At 40.7% G+C, this 16,259-nt stretch overlaps 1 protein-coding gene across 1 annotated transcript in view; it reads right to left on the bottom strand.

Annotated features, from left to right (window-relative positions):
* Positions 1-1,257: 1,257 nt before the first annotated feature.
* Positions 1,258-16,259, bottom strand: part of LOC133662601 (katanin p80 WD40 repeat-containing subunit B1-like) — a 22,244-nt gene continuing 7,242 nt past the window's right edge. Inside the window, exons 5-20 of the mRNA XM_062066718.1 lie at positions 13,923-14,023; positions 13,799-13,840; positions 13,647-13,730; positions 13,457-13,572; positions 13,326-13,397; positions 12,432-12,582; positions 12,179-12,354; positions 11,961-12,109; positions 11,840-11,890; positions 11,714-11,775; positions 9,272-9,490; positions 7,058-7,207; positions 6,899-6,975; positions 6,751-6,825; positions 6,573-6,689; positions 1,258-3,346 (exon numbers count right to left, since the gene is read on the bottom strand). Of these exons, the coding sequence (XP_061922702.1) occupies positions 3,205-3,346; positions 6,573-6,689; positions 6,751-6,825; positions 6,899-6,975; positions 7,058-7,207; positions 9,272-9,490; positions 11,714-11,775; positions 11,840-11,890; positions 11,961-12,109; positions 12,179-12,354; positions 12,432-12,582; positions 13,326-13,397; positions 13,457-13,572; positions 13,647-13,730; positions 13,799-13,840; positions 13,923-14,023 (1,784 nt within the window). The 3' untranslated portion in view covers positions 1,258-3,204. The remainder of the gene's footprint in view (positions 3,347-6,572; positions 6,690-6,750; positions 6,826-6,898; positions 6,976-7,057; positions 7,208-9,271; positions 9,491-11,713; positions 11,776-11,839; positions 11,891-11,960; positions 12,110-12,178; positions 12,355-12,431; positions 12,583-13,325; positions 13,398-13,456; positions 13,573-13,646; positions 13,731-13,798; positions 13,841-13,922; positions 14,024-16,259) is intronic.

Below are 16,259 nucleotides of genomic sequence, written 5' to 3' on the forward strand. Positions count from 1 at the left end.
CAGTTCTGAGTGTTGCTGGGTCGGGTTTGGTTTTGGAATTGGATTGCATTGTTATGGTATTGCTGTGTATTGTTTTGTTGGATTGATTAATAAAAATTAAAAAAATTAAAAAATTAAAATTAAAAATAAAATCGATTTTTTCAAAATGAGAATCGATTCTGAATCGCACAACGTGAGAATCGCGATTCGAATTCGAATTGATTTTTTCCCACACCCCTAGTTTCTACATTTGTTTTTTTTCTATTTTATTATTTTATGACACAATATGTTACTGCATACGTCAGCAGCTAAATTAGGAGCCTTTGTTTGTTTACTTACTACTAAAAGACAAGGTGTCTAGTATGTTCACTATTTTATTCAAGGACAAAATTGCAATAATAAACATATGTTTAATGTACCTGTAAGATTTTTTAGTTAAAATAAAGCCAATAATGACATCTTTTGTGGTCCCCTTTATTTAGAAAAGTACCGAAAAGTAACAAAATACTTTTGGTATCGGGACAACACTAATAAACACACACCGAGCACCCACTGGCAGAAATGTAGATCAGCGCCTATGGGTTGAATTGTTTTAAATATTCTGCTCCTGAGTAAATGATGCGAATAGATAAAAATGTATTATCATTTAACGAGTTTTATTTTATTTTTCAGTATCAGTATCCAGGAGATCGCAAAAAGCCGCTGCCTGACCAGGGCTCAGAAAATCTGCAGAGACTCCTCCCACCCCCACCAAGGACTGTTTTCATTGCTGGACTCTAGAAAGAGGTTCCGCAGCCTCCGTAGCAGAACCTCCAGGTTCTGTAACAGCTTCTTCCCTCAGGCCATAAGACTCTTGAACGCATCATAATAATCCTCTCAATTCCCCCCCAAAAACAGATTAACTCGCTGAAATATAAAGACAATATAACATACATCCATAAACATGGATGAATATGCAAAAGTGCAATATATTTAACTGTACAGTAATCTATTTATTTATATCTGCACCTTACTGCGCTTTCATCCTGCACTTCAACGAGCTAATGCAACATTTCGTTCTTATCTGTACTGTAAAGTTCAAATTTGAATGACAATAAAAGGAAGTCTCTAGTCTAAAAGGTTCAAGTCGGTTAAAAAATGTTTGTAGTTTGAATAAGGATTAAAAGAAGAATTTCAGGCAAATTGATGCACTTAAAATATTTTCTGTTACAAATATTTATTTAATGTTAATATTGATACAAAAAAAGAGGACTGGTTATTGGGTTCTGGCAAATACAAAACACAAAACCCGAGAGGTTGGCACGTTGTGTTAACCGTAAATAGAAACAGAATGATTTGCAAATCCTTTTCAACCTACATTCAATTGAATAGACTGCAAACACAAGATATTTAACGTTCAAACTGTTAAACTTTGTTATTTTTGCAAATACTAGATCATTTGGAATTTGATGCCTGCAACATGTTTCAAAAAAGCTGGCACAAGTGGCAAAAAAGACTGAAAATGTTGAGGAATGCTCATCAAACACTTATTTGGAACATCCCACAGGTGAACAGGCTAATTGGGAACAGGTGGGCGCCATGATTGAGTATAAAAGCAGCTTCCATGAAATGCTCAGTCATTCACAAACAAGGATGGGGCGAGGGTCACCACTTTGTCAACAAATGTGTGAGCAAACTGTCCAACAGTTTAAGAACAACATTTCTCAACCAGCTATTGCAAGGAATTTAGGGATGTCACTATCTATGGTCCGTAATATCATCAAAAGGTTCAGAGAATCTAGAAAAAGTACTGCATGTAAGCGGCAAGGCCGAAAACCAACATTGAATGCCCGTGACTTTCGACCCCTCAGGCGGTAGTGCATCAGAAACAGACATCAGTGTGTAAGGGATATCACCACATAACCTCAGGAACACTTAAGAAAACCACTGTCAGTGACTACAGTTAGTCGCTACATCTGTAAGTGCAAGTTAAAACTCTACTATGCATAGCGAAAGCCATTTATCAACAACACCCAGAAACACCGCCATCTAAGATGGACTGATGCAAAGTGGAAAAGCGTTCTGTGGTCTGACGAGTCCACTTTTCAAATTGTTTTGGAAACTGTGGACGTCGTGTCCTTCAGACCAAAGAGGAAAATAACAATCCAGATTGTTATAGGCGCAAAGTTCCAAAGCCAGCATCTGTGATGGTATGGGGGTGTATTAGTGCCCAAGGCATGGGTAACTTACACATCTGTGAAGGCACCATTAATACTGAAAGGTACATACAGGTTTTGGAGGAACATATTTTGCCATCCAAGCAACGTTATCATGGACGCCCCTGCTTATTTCAGCAAGACAATACCAAGCCATGTGTTACAACAGCGTGGCTTCATAGTAAAAGAGTGTGGGTACTAGACTGGCCTGTCTGTAGTCCAGACCTGTCTCCCATTGAAAATGTGTAACACATTGTGAAGCCTAAAATACCACAACGGAGACCCCCGGACTGTTGAACAACTTAAGCTGTACATCAAGCAAGAATGGGAAAGAATTCCACCTGAAAAGCTTAAAAAAATTGGTCTCCTCAGTTCCCAAAGGTTTACTGAGTGTTGTTAAAAGGAAAGGCCATGTAACACAATGGTAAAAATGCCCCTGTGACAACTTTTTTGCAATGTGTTGCTGCCATTAAATTCTAAGTTAATAATTATTTGCAAAAAAAACTGAAGTTTCTCAGTTGGGACATTAAATATCTTGTCTTTGCAGTCTATTCAATTAAATATAAGTTGAAACGGATTTGCAAATCATTCTATTCTGTTTTTATTTACCATTTGCACAACGTGCCAACTTCACTGGTTTTGTGTTTGGTAAAACAATGACTGAAGCTCAGTAGAAGAAGTTGTGGAAGCCATACCTCTGCTTCAACGATATTTCCCTTCATTTCTTTCACTGTGACTTGTGAAGAATAAGGCGATGATGGTGAATACACACCCTGATGGGTGGTGAAGTCCTGGGAGTGTTGTATTCACGTAGCCCGAGAGCCATCCAGAAGTCTTCAGTTACAAAAATCAGTCCTCCATTGCTTTTATGTAGAAGACTTGATTACGGGCTCTCCCAGGCGAGGACTTTTGTCCACAGAGCAAAGTCGTCTTCAGACTGGAAGAAACACTCCTTGTCCTCGTCTGCAAATGTTTTTTTAATTTTATTCAAAGAATGCAAAGCTCCTAAAAGTTTTCTTCTTCTTCTTCTTCAAAGCGCATCGTCCAGCGGCGCCAAGAGCAGCTGCAACTCCCTGAAGGCACAACCATGGCGGCCGACCTGAGACGCCTTGTTCTTCACCACGTTGTTGACGTTCTTCAGCTGCTTGTAGCACATCCTGCACTTATGGTGTCTGCGGAGTTACATGAGTCACCGTCAGGGTAGGGATGGACATTTATTCAAATTCTTATTAACGATTTCGGCTTCTCACAATCATAAAAATATCATAATTTTAAAAAAACAGAACAATAATGGGCCTCGCATCGTACATGCAGTTTTCTGAGCTTGTAACGGTGAAACAGATGGGGAGCGTATGAGTGAAAACAAGATCACGTCTACTAGAAGTTTGGTACTTCACCGTGGTTGCTACTAGAGATGTCCGATAATATCGGACTGCCGATATTATCGCCCGATAAATGCTTTCAAATGTAATATCGGAAATTATCGGTATCGGTTTCAAAAAGTAAAATGCATGACTTTTTAAAACGGACGTAGGGAGAAGTACAGAGCGCCAATAAACCTTAAAGGCACTGCCTTTGCGTGCCGGCCCAGTCACATAACACACACAAGTGAATGCAAGGCATACTTGGTCAACAGCCATACAGGTCACACTGAGGGTTGCCGTATAAACAACTTTAACACTGGTACAAATATGCGCCACACTGTGAACCCACACCAAACAAGAATGACAAACACATTTCGGGAGAACATCCGCACCGTAACATAGGGATGATACTCGAAACCGGTTTTCCCGGTTGTTCGATAAGAAAAGAACCGAGTCCTCGGACTCGCATCCCTTTTTGAGAACCGGTACCCGTTATCGAGACCACTATAGTAAAGAAAAAGAGTTGGTTCTTTATTCGAATCCCTCGGAACGAATCCCGTCCCGTGACGGGACGTCACGTAGCTCAGTCATTAGGCGCAGATAGGGAAAGCAGGAAAAACAATGGACCGCGCTCCAAGGTGTAATAAAGTTCAAAACAAAAAGGTATAATCCAATGAATAACTTTACTGAGAGATTTGAGCAGGGTACAAACACATGACGAACACTTTTACGACCAACCGGAAACATAGCAACCAGGCTAGCAACGCACCTCCTTTACGGCAGCTGTCGCAACTTAAAGCAACCGCAGCACATAGTACATATATATGACATCTCCCTTTTTTAACTTTTGTTTTTCTTGCCTTGTAAACAAAACAAAATCACACTTATGCGTTGTCTGTCTAATTATAAATAATGCAGACGAGGCGTGTTGGCTGATTTCTTGACGTTTACTTCCACAGCGTGCTCATAACCTCATTCTCAGCTGCCGGGTGGCGACATGCAACAACACTTTTCGGGGCTACCGCGCATGCTCGTCACTCCCGTTGCATGCTGGGTAGTGTAGTTGTTATTTTCCCTAGCTAATAACATCAAATCTTTTCCCCTATAAAGAAAGATTTTAACTCAATAAAGTGTATTTCTTTTTTTAGCTTTAACTTTTCATTTTTTAGCATTGTAACCACATTTGCAAACAACTTTTCTCTTCATAGAATTTTCTTTCAATAAAGAAATAAAGTGCAAAAATGTCAAAGCATCATAGCAAACAGTTATGTCAAATAGCAGCAGAAGTGCACTTTTTGGAGAGCTGTATTATTTTAAGTTTTGTGCCCAAGGGACTGATTTTATTTAACACTCTATTATTATTTATACACTTATAGTGATCAAAGAGACAGCTTGTTTTTGTGTTAATGTATATATTTGTTTCTCTGAAAAATCCCACTTAATATACTTTGGGTTACAACAGTCAATATTTATTTATTTTATTTTATTTTTTTAGGGGGGTAACAGTCAATATTTATTTATTTATTAGATTTTATTTTTTTCTTATACAATAAAAGTGAGCTTTTGTTAAACCAAATATTGTGTGTTTTTTTCCATATACAACAACCTATCTGGACTCGATAAGAGAATCGATAAGGAATCGGTTCGATAAGAGGATTCGATAATAGGCTCGAACTCGATAATTTCTTATCAAACATCATCCCTACCGTAACACAACATAAACACAACAGAACAAATACCCAGAACCCCTTGCGGCACTAACTCTTCCGGGGCGCTACAATATACACCCCCTCGCTACCCCCTACCCCCCAACACCCCCTAAAAAAAATTCCATAACTTGAGTTGATTTATTTTGGAAAACCTTGTTACATTGTTTAATGCATCCAGCGGGGCATCACAACAAAATTAGGCATAATAGTGTGTTGATTCCACAACCGTATATATTGGTATCGGTTGATATCGGAATCGGTAATTAAGAGTTGGACAATATCGGAATGTCGGATATCGGCAAAAAAGCCATTATCGGACATCTCTAATTGCTACCATACTTTTTATTTGACACAACACTAGTATGCCTAATTAATAATCATTAACTCCACAAAAAAAGTTGGGCGAATGAGATCAGAATTGACCAATAATTGGTATTCGCTGTTAAACGCCGACCATCAGGGAAATTTCAACAAATGTGAGTGAAATGCTGTCATTGTGAAAAGAGGGAACATTTGTTTGGGAATCATTTTTACCACTCATTCATCCACGAAACACGTCCTAACGCGTGTCTGTGTTTACTAACAACGGAGCCGCAGTCGAGTGTCTAACATGGAGATATTCTCACTTCTTTTTTTTTTGTCGAGCACAAAGAAAAGAACATTTTAGTTAAATGTAAGTTGTGTCTTGGATCAAAGATCCCGTCTACTGCCCAAAACAACAATTCAAATCTGCCTTGTTCGGCTTTGTGTATATCACGTGTGCCGTCCTTAGGTGAAGCCAGGTTTACAGCTATGTTGTTATTATGCGGTTTGTATGTTATGTTGCAGCTATTTAAAATAGTTTTGTCAATTTGTTCTGGCCTGAAATAAATTGGCTCTTGGAAACATATCTTTGTCTTTGTGTGTTGTATGTAGACCACATTGCTTTCTGAGTTCAGTGATGCAAATGCATGTCAAGTTGATCAACACATTGTATTATTCTCCACTTCAATAACAGCACTGAAATGAAGACTAGAAGGGCATTAATGGGAGCTTTTTAAAAAAGAATAAGAAAAAAAAAGTAACTAAATAGTTACTTTCCGTTACTTTTTGGTGTAAGTCACTGAGTTAGGAACTGAGTTACTTTTAAAATAAAGTAACTAGTAACTGTAACTAGTTACTGGTTTTCAGTAACTAACCCAACACTGGAATGAGTGAATAATTGTGGTATTAATCGTGATTTCAATTCCACCTAAAATAATTGTGATTATTATTTTTGCCATGATGATCCAGTTCTCACTGGAGAGACAATTATTAAAGTGGACGACAGTATGGGGGCAGCTCACCGCTCCTCGCGTGTGATGTCCACGCCCACCGACGGCGCCGCCCTGAGCGTGTCGGAGATGAGCGGCCAGAAATATTTCATGATGATCTTGAGTGACGTGCAGCCGCACTGCATGTAGCTGACAAAGAAAACACAAATGTCAGCAGCAACGCACGACCTATGACCTTTGCTTCACTCACCTCTCGTATTTACTCTGCAAGAGTTTGTCAATCTGAGGAAGACTCGTCATGCACACGTCCAGTTTCCACAGTGCCCTGACCACAACAACAACAACAACAACAACATGGCAGCCATGTTTACTACATTGTGTGTGTGTGTGTTACTCACGGCTGCATGTTGACGATGCTGAGGACATCCACGACGATGCACAGGTCGTTCATGGAAACTGCAGCGTCCAAAGCGCACTAAGCAAACAAAAAGACGAAGTGGTCACGACCGAACAAAAGAGGCGGGGCGAAGAGGGAGCGGTAGGACGAGCAACACTACCTTGATGCCCTCGCGGGCCCACACGCCTCGCACGCTGTCCAGGTTCTTGTGTCGGCTGCTGAGCATCACGCACATGGTGTCGTGACCTTTGCGGATCTGACTCAGCGCCTCGTCGTCGCTCAGAACCGGCGCTCTCTTGTCCTGCGATGACTTTGGAAAAGAGACGTCATTAAAGGGGATCTGCTATTATTTTTTTATTTTGCTTATCATTCACAATCCTTATGTACGACAAGAACACATATATTTTTATTTTTTAATGCATTCTAAGTCATAAATAAATGTTAGCAAAAGTCAGCTATGGAGCCAACGAGAGTCGCTCTATTAAACCTAAAAAGTGCTCTAAAAATATTCCATAAATCTCCACTAACATTTCATATACAATCTGTAATATGTAATGTAACAGGCACATTCATAATAACATGCAATATTTGCGTATTTTGCCTATTTTAAGTACCGGTATACAGCGGTGTATTTAATTTTACAGACACATCACAACGTTTGCTCTACCCTTCAACAACAACAAAAATAACAACAACTAATCATGGCAGACTTCATGAGAGATAAAGACTTTGGGACAATTGATTATCTAGAACAGGGATCCCCTAACAACGAATCCGGCCTGCCAGTGTCCAAAATCCGGACTGCGGGAAGTCCCAAGTTAAAAAAATAATAAAATAAATTAAATTAAATAAATAAATAAAAAACAATAATAAAATATATATATTCTAATTTTTTTTTACATTTTTTAATTTTTAATTTTTTTTTTCAAATCTGTCATTTCAAATCTTTTTTCTACCGCTTGACACTCTCGGTGTCTCCTAGCCACTCAGGCAAGTCATATTGTTTAAAAATGCACTTTCCCATCGATAACGTGACATCAACATTTTTTTAACCCAATGCGGCCCCCGAGCCAAAAAGTATAAGAACTCCTGATCTAGAATCTTATATTTTTGAGTCTGAATATAAGGAGGATGAGCTACAATTTTAGAGGCTGTGTGCTAAACATTTCCAGCTTAAGTGAAACATCATCATGCAGCAGTATTGCTAAGTGCTAAACAAGAAATACAAACTACGAACACAATAGAACAATCTCTTACTGCACAATCTCTGCTCTCACTGAGATACCGACTGATGGGATGTTTATATCTTCCTGTTTAGATAAATAATTAATCATAATCCTCACAGGTAAAAAAAAAAAAAAAAAAAAAGGGGCTCCAAACAAGCGTGTTTTCATGTCTTTGTCGCTATCTTTGGGTCAAGGTCAAAGTTGAACAACTTCTGGGTTTATATCCACAACCTTCTACTATCCAGGTGAGAAGCATGATTTATAATCTAGAGTTGGCTTCCACCAACACAAAGGTCATGCAGCAGTTAGCTCTCTGTGATCACGGCGCCCCTAAAAATAGTTGTCTGTGTTAGCACTAATAATAACAGTATCGCTAATACTTGGTTAATATTCAGGTCAGGAGATGCAAACAGAGTATTGTTGACGGTCTTTGGATGTTTCTTTTAGAGGAATAGTGCACTACCAATAGCTGCACTGTTAGCAACATCGTACTTGCTGTTAGAATAATTATGTATAAGTTATCACACAACTCTTATGCTTAAAGGCCGTTGATATAGTTATTATCAATCGTGCTGAAGTTGTACTTTTCTATCTGTGCAAAGACACAACTTGTGGTCTTGCTTTGCAAGTTTTTTCTTGTCAGCAGTTTGGTTCCAGATGCTGCCTGCTGACAGCCAAGGACGGACATCGAGTGCCTCGGCGCGGACGGGACGGAGACAGGGCGAGATCACGAGTGTCAGCACATTTCCATTCTGAAAAATCATGTATTGTGTCTACTGGGGCTGCTTGCAGCTTCAGTGATGTTAACTAGGGACCTCCCGAATAAATAGAGGAGCATGTGGGACTGTACCTTAGAGCGTAGGGGGAAACTGTAACTGAGTGTACAGCCCGATACGTCTCTCCTCATGAGTAAAATTCAAATCTGTCTCTGCTTGATTCCTTCTTCTTGTCTTGTGTAATAGATAGTTCGGTGTTTGAACCTGACACTTGCCCAATTTTACGATTTAGAAAGCATGAAAAAAGAAAAACATATGTGTTCTTGTCTTACATAAGGATTGTGAAGCATAGGCAAAAGTCCCCAAAAAGTGCAGTTCCCCTTTAACGCACTAATGTACGCATGGCAGATGCCCATAAAGATGGCGACTCACAGGCAGGAAGTCGGCCACATTGAGGCCGATCGGCTCGTTCCTGCTGACGGGGAAGATTGTAGGATGCGGTTGGACGGACGTCTGAAGAGGCGGTGGCGGTGGCGGCATTCTGCTGGCAGGGGCTGGGAACACCTGACCTGAGGGGGCGGGGTTTTTGGTGCAGGTGACCACAATTGGCTCCACCCTCTGGATGGGCGTGGACGTGGACAACGGCGACACCTGTCTCACGCAGACACACACACCATCGTCATTAGCACATTAACTAACACAATAACTAACAAACTAACCCTGGCTATCAATCAAAACATGCTATTATTAACTGTGAACACAAAATGAATGCTTCTCATGCATTACATGACAACACGGCGTCTGACGGGCAGTTGCACGCTTCCTTCCTGTCTAAGAGAACAGTTGGAGACACCGTGATAAGTCAGAAACACTGTATCTATCGCATGTTCTTCTTGAAAAAGCAGATATGCTTAATTTTCTGCAAAATATTGGTTAACTTTCATAGTTGATGGTTGAAAACTTTCACAGTGTACATTTCTACCCGACTTGCTTGTATTTGTCTCACCAGGGGTGTCCAAACTTTAACCACTGAGGACGCACACTGAAAAATGAAAGCATGCAGTGGCCATTTTCATATTTTTAATTTTCAAAACCAACACATTATTTGTTGTAACCACTAGAGCTCCCCTCAATTTTGATGAACGATAAAGGTCCCTGGGACCCAAAAGGGTCTGTCATTATTAGAGTGTTAAAAACAAGTCATTTGTTTCCCCGTAGATCATTTTTAGATTGATGTAATTTTTTTGTAAAGAAAACCTTGTTTTTTTAGCAAACACACAGAACATGAACCATTTCCCGCCCAAAAATGTTCAAAGTGGAATATTTGATGTGAAGTAATTGGAGCCAATAATTCAAAACAAATTTTATTTTGGTTCTATATTTTTTTTTTTAAAGTTATATATATTACATATAACAATATATATTAGTATTACTTTCAACACTTAAATCTTTAGATCAGGGGTGTACACACCTTTTGACTTGGGGGCCGCATTGGGCAAAAAAAATTTGGCTGGGGGCTAAACGCTGACTGCATGTTAAGTAACACACATATATATATATATATATATATATATATATATATATATATATATATATATATATATATATATATATATATATATATATATATATATATATGTGTGTGTGTGTGTGTGTGTGTGCATATTATATTAATATAATGTATATATAATTAATATAAATGAATAATAAAAGTATGTGAAAGTTTGACTCTGACATTGTTTACTTCCGGACGACCTTCTTAAAGTTTTGTAATCAATCAAAAACATCAAACAGCTAAAATGTGCCAAACATGGATAAGTGCGGAGTTAGTGTTTTACAATTTTCCTATCATGCACTCCAATGGATTTAAATGGCTGTAATTTATAATTGTGTTATGGTGTTCGGACGTTTTTCATAATATCCACAAAGTTCAGTAAGCAGGTTGTGTTATGTGTGACCATGTGTGTTGACCTTTATGGTAGTTGCCATTTTTTTGGCACCATGACTAGGGAAGGTTGTTTGTGTCGTGTAAGTATATGCTGTGCTAATTTTTCAACATACATTTAAATGTCATTGACCTGATTTACTCAAATGGTCCACAAAATGGAAGCGGTTTGTAGTATTCAGGCGCCGCCTGGTATTTAAGACTAATTTGAAAGGGCTCCACCTTGCTTTATTGAACTCATGACATCCCGCGGGCCAAATTGTTGACACTGGCTGGCTGCACTTGGCCTGCGGGCTGTAGTTTGGACACCCCTGCTCTGGATCAACTTTAGATCTATTTGTTGATTATACGTAAAAAAATTTTTTTTAGCAATGTCAGTTGTAAAACACTGCCTATACGGCAGCTTTGTGTTATTAGTGTCAATAATTCAACATTTACACGTTACATCGCACCTGGCTGTTCTTTTATTCCAATTTTTTTCAAATATATATTTTACTTTTAAAGTGTGCTGTGGCCCTTTAAAAAATGTGTTGCGGGCCGCCCTTTGGACATCCCTGATATATACTATATACATCCATTCATTTTCTACTGCTTGTCCCTTGTATACATTATTATTATATTATAGTTATTTAAAAAAAAAAAAAAAAAAAATATTATATATATATATATATATATACATACATACATACATACATACATACATACATACATACATACATACATACAAACATATATATATATATATATACATATACATATATATATATATATATATATATATTTATTTTATTTTAATTTTTTTGGACTAAACAAAGTTGATGCTAATCAACTGTTTTGTAATCCTTTAATACAAATGAGAATTGATAAAGAACCAAACCTTTAAGCAGAATACAATTCTTATTCATTCCAATTTAGATACATTCACTGACCTGCAGATTGTCGGGAATAACGGGCAAGTTGTGGATATGTTGTCCAAACGATGACGAAAGTTCTGAAAAGAGAAAAGATGAGCGAGTTCAAGAAGTCCAGAAGATGTCACCGGAAGCTGGGCTCACCATCCTCTGGGGGGGCGGGGAAAGGCTCTGCTATCTTGGGAGGAGTCCGAGCTGGGGACAGAAGGATTCCATGTGGGAATTTGACCTTTGTCAGAAAAAAAAGGTGTGACCTTTCACCTACAGATGGCGTTCTTGGGTTGGAAGATTTCCTTGTAGTCTTCCGCATTGTGGATTTCAGCCGAAGAAACTTTCTCGTCCGCTTCGTCCTCGCTAGGGCTCCGCCTCTCGCCTTCAGGACTCCGCCTGTCAGCATCTGAGCTGCGCTTCACCCTGATGACGACAGCGCAAATATTCCAACCCCTGTTTCAGCAAACATCGCCCGTCCCGCCCTCCTCGCACCCTTGAGCACGGCAGTCGGTCACGGGTCGCTCGTAGCTGCGGCGTAGCGCCACTCCCTTGGGCTCGGACGACGGCTGCTGGTTCTGGACGACTCCTGGAAGCGTGGGGGTCGTCTTGACGCGCTTCAGGTCCACCACGTAGGACGCCACGCTGCTCAGCTGGTGAGACGCGCCGATCTGGCAGCAGAGGAGATGGCGAGAACCGCCGTCAATTGTCGTTTTTTTGAGGAAGGGAGAGGGTCGAAACTACGCACCAGCTGCTCGTTGCAGACGGCGAGGTCACACACTCGGCCCCACCCTACCGCCACAGAGTCCAAGCAGCGGTCGGGCTCCCAGCCGTAAACACGCAGAGAGTCTGTAGAGCCGCTAAACAGGCAGCTTCCGTCTGGACTGAAGAGGATACACCTGTGGCACCCGAGGTCAGAGGTCAGGTCTGTTAGAGGAATATTTTCCACCTTTAAGCGGAATAGACCGCCCATATAATCACTAGTTTTGGCCTTCGTTTTGACTGAAGAGATACACACGATGATCTCATCCTGCTCGTTATTGATGCACTCACACACATACTGTATATTGTTATTAAAGGTGTCATGAGGGACTAGCCTGTACAGAGAAAAGGAGGAGAATGTGTGTGTGCTAGGCACACGCGTCAAGTTAACTTTCAGTTTTGTTGCCTTGGCACATTGTGTGTGGACAAAAGTATGAAAAGATGAGCAACTGGTTCGACCTTGAGATAGCTTGGTTCACTCTCTCTCAGCGCTGGTATTTGTATTGTTTGTATTTATTACTGTTTTGTAGAATACATTGCTAAACTTCAGTTCTAGTCATCCTAGTCACGTCCGTTGTGTCCTTGGGCAAGACACTTCACCCTTGCTCCTGATGGCTGCTGGTTAGCGCCTTGCATGGCAGCTCCCGCCATCAGTGTGTGAATGTGTGTGTGAATGGGTGAATGTGGAAATACTGTCAAAGCGCTTTGAGTACCTTGAAGGTAGAAAAGCGCTATACAAGTATAACCCATTTATCATTATTTATTTAGTCAACTCTCATCATTTTAGACAGCCTTAGGACAAAAAAATCTGGGAGGAGTCACCCCTCTTAAAAGGGAAAGTCCCAATATCCCCACAACCGACATTCTCAGCAGGACTCACCTGACCGGACTGGTATCGCCCTTTAACGAGGCCACCATGGAAAACTTCTCCAGGTCCCACAGCTTCACGGACCTGTAGCACAAAATGAATGTCATGTCATGTCATGTCATGTCATGCAAAAAGGTCGTCACCTGTCGGCGCTGCCGGACGCCAGGAGGTACTCATTTGGATGAAACTGGATGGCGGTGACAGCGGCGTCGTGCGCGTTGAACTCGCTGATGGTCTTGGCCTGCATCAGGTCCCACAACTGTGGCGCAAAACGTCGACGGGTCAACATCCCGCATTCACGTCGGTCCCACACCGCTTTCGGGAAACGCCTACCTTGATGGTGCGGTCGTCCCCCGCCGATGCCAGCCACTTCCCGTCGGGGCTGAAAGCCAGACTCCTGACAGCCTGCGTATGGCCCTGCGGGATACCGTGCGGCGGTCAGGTGACGCCGGGAGAGCGAGAGGACATGACGGCGAGCGTCTTACCTTGTAACTGTAGAGGTGGCCGTTCCTCCGCATGTCCCACAGCTGACAACGTCCATTACACGGCGTGGAATATTACATGGTCAAATCAGTACACACACACACACACAAAAAGGTGCGCACACACCTTGATATTTGTGTCCGTGGAGCTGGAGGCCAAAAAGTACCCAACAGGATGAAATCCCAAACTGGTGATGTTCGATTTGTGTCCAGCCAGAGTGCGCAAGACTGCACAGACAATGAGGGGTCAAAGGTCACTAGGCGTAACATGACAGCCAGCTGGAAGGACTATAAAATGTTTGCAAATATACATAAATACTACATATATGTTATATTTTATATTGCTACTATGGTACATTTTTAGTCTACTTTATACCTGCATTATCCTTTCCATCCTTTGTAACTGAGCTACTGTGTGGAACAATTTCCTTTGTGGATCAATAAAGTTTGTCTAAGTCTAAGTGTGGCATGTTCGCACTCGTCACATTTGCTTGTGCGCTACCTATTTTTAAATAATATTTTATATTATTTAAGGCTGTGCCTGTAAATTTGCTGTACGTCCTAACCAGTGTTGGGACTACTTACTGTAACGCCGTTATTTTCGGCGGTAACTAGTAGTCTATCGCGTTATTTTTTATATTCAGTAACTCAGTTACCGTTACTACATGATGCGTTACTGCGTTATTTTACGTTATTTTTTATGTAGTATTGGCTACAAACAGAAGATCTGAGTGTGTTTTATTGGAGAGTTACAGTGTTGTCCTTCTGAATCTTCTCGTGTCACAACAGGGACAAGAGAAGAGGCGCGCTCTGTGTGTCTGGGTGTGGGTGTGGGAATGGGCGAGGGGGACGTGTCTGTGTTTACTAACAAAACATCATGGCGGAGCTGAAGTCGAGTTTCTCAACATGGAGATATTCTCACTACTGTTCTTTTGTCGAGCACAAAGAAAATAACATTTTAGTTAAATGTAAGTTGTGTCTTGGATCAAAGATCCTATCTACTGCCCAAAACAGCAATTCAAATCCGCTGAAACAGCTACAAAAGCAACATGCTTCGACGAAGCTAGTAAAGAGAGACACAGACTCCGAAGCCACTTCACCTCCACTTAAGGATTTTAACGGAGGGACTGCTAGCCAGGACAACATTTATAGAGCCATTGCAGCGTATGTGGTAGAAGACATGCAGGCTATTTCTACAGTGGAGTCACCCGCTTTCAGTCAGCTAATTAGCATGATAGCATGGAAAGCGAGCTAAAGAAGACACTCCAAACTCTGCCTCTGCTCATCATTCAGCACTGAAGGTACACACACTCTGTCAATTCTCTTATATACTCTTTCATTCTAGACTTCTAGAGTGTTTGATTATCACATCACTCTAAATGTATAGACTATAAAGTACACAAACATAAAGAGGGTGTGTTGTATGTAGACCACATTGCTTAGCAGAGTCCAGTGATGCAAATGCATGTCAAGTTGATCAACAGATTGTATTATTCTCCAGTGCAATAACAGTACTGAAATGAAGGCTAAAAGGGCATTAATGGGAGCTTTAAAAAAAAAAGAAGAAAAAAATAAGTAACTAAATTGTTACTTTTCACAGTAATGCATTACTTTTTGGTGTAAGTAACTGAGTTAGTAACTGAGTTACTTTTGAAATAAAGTAACTAGTAACGGTAACTAGTTACTGGTTTTCAGTAACTAACCCAACACTGATCCTAACTGATATGACAACAAAGCTTTTGGATGTATGCAAATCAGGCTAAAAAAATGGGTCCATTTTGTTAGTTGTTCAGGTAGAATCCAGGTTAATACTTTTATTTTGAAGCCGACTCTGCATTGAACAGGAAGTCACTGTGTGTAATGCTGTGTAACTAGACATTACCTGGGCAAATTAAGGGCCGGGGGCCGCATGCGGCCCGTTAAACTTTTCAATCTGGTCCGCCGGACATTCCCAAATAATTTTTTTAGATCTTTAAGATGGAAACTGTAACATTATGATGGACGGCGTGGCGAAGTTGGTAGAGTGGCCGTGCCAGCAATCGGAGGGTTGCTGGTTACTGGGGTTCAATCCCCAGCTTCTACCATCCTAGTCACGTCCGTTGTGTCCTTGGGCAAGACACTTCACCCTTGCTCCTGATGGGTGCTGGTAGCGCCTTGCATGGCAGCTCCCTCCATCAGTGTGTGAATGTGTGTGTGAATGGGTGAATGTGGAAATACTGTCAAAGCGCTTTGAGTACCTTGAAGGTAGAAAAGCGCTATACAAGTATAACCCATTTATCATTTATGTGCAGTGATATTTTCAAATGACCGTAAGTCTTGAACTATACAAAGTATTTCAATGGTTGGAATCTGCGCTTTTGCATGATATACTAGTGACTATGGTCATCTAAGTCACAGCAGCTCAGACGAGGCACCAAGCAGTGTGGGTGGGGAGCGTTTCCACAGAGTGTTTCCAGAGCGGCCA

The sequence above is a fragment of the Entelurus aequoreus genome, linkage group LG02 (genome assembly GCF_033978785.1).
Source record: "Entelurus aequoreus isolate RoL-2023_Sb linkage group LG02, RoL_Eaeq_v1.1, whole genome shotgun sequence".
Taxonomy (NCBI): Eukaryota; Metazoa; Chordata; class Actinopteri; order Syngnathiformes; family Syngnathidae; genus Entelurus; species Entelurus aequoreus.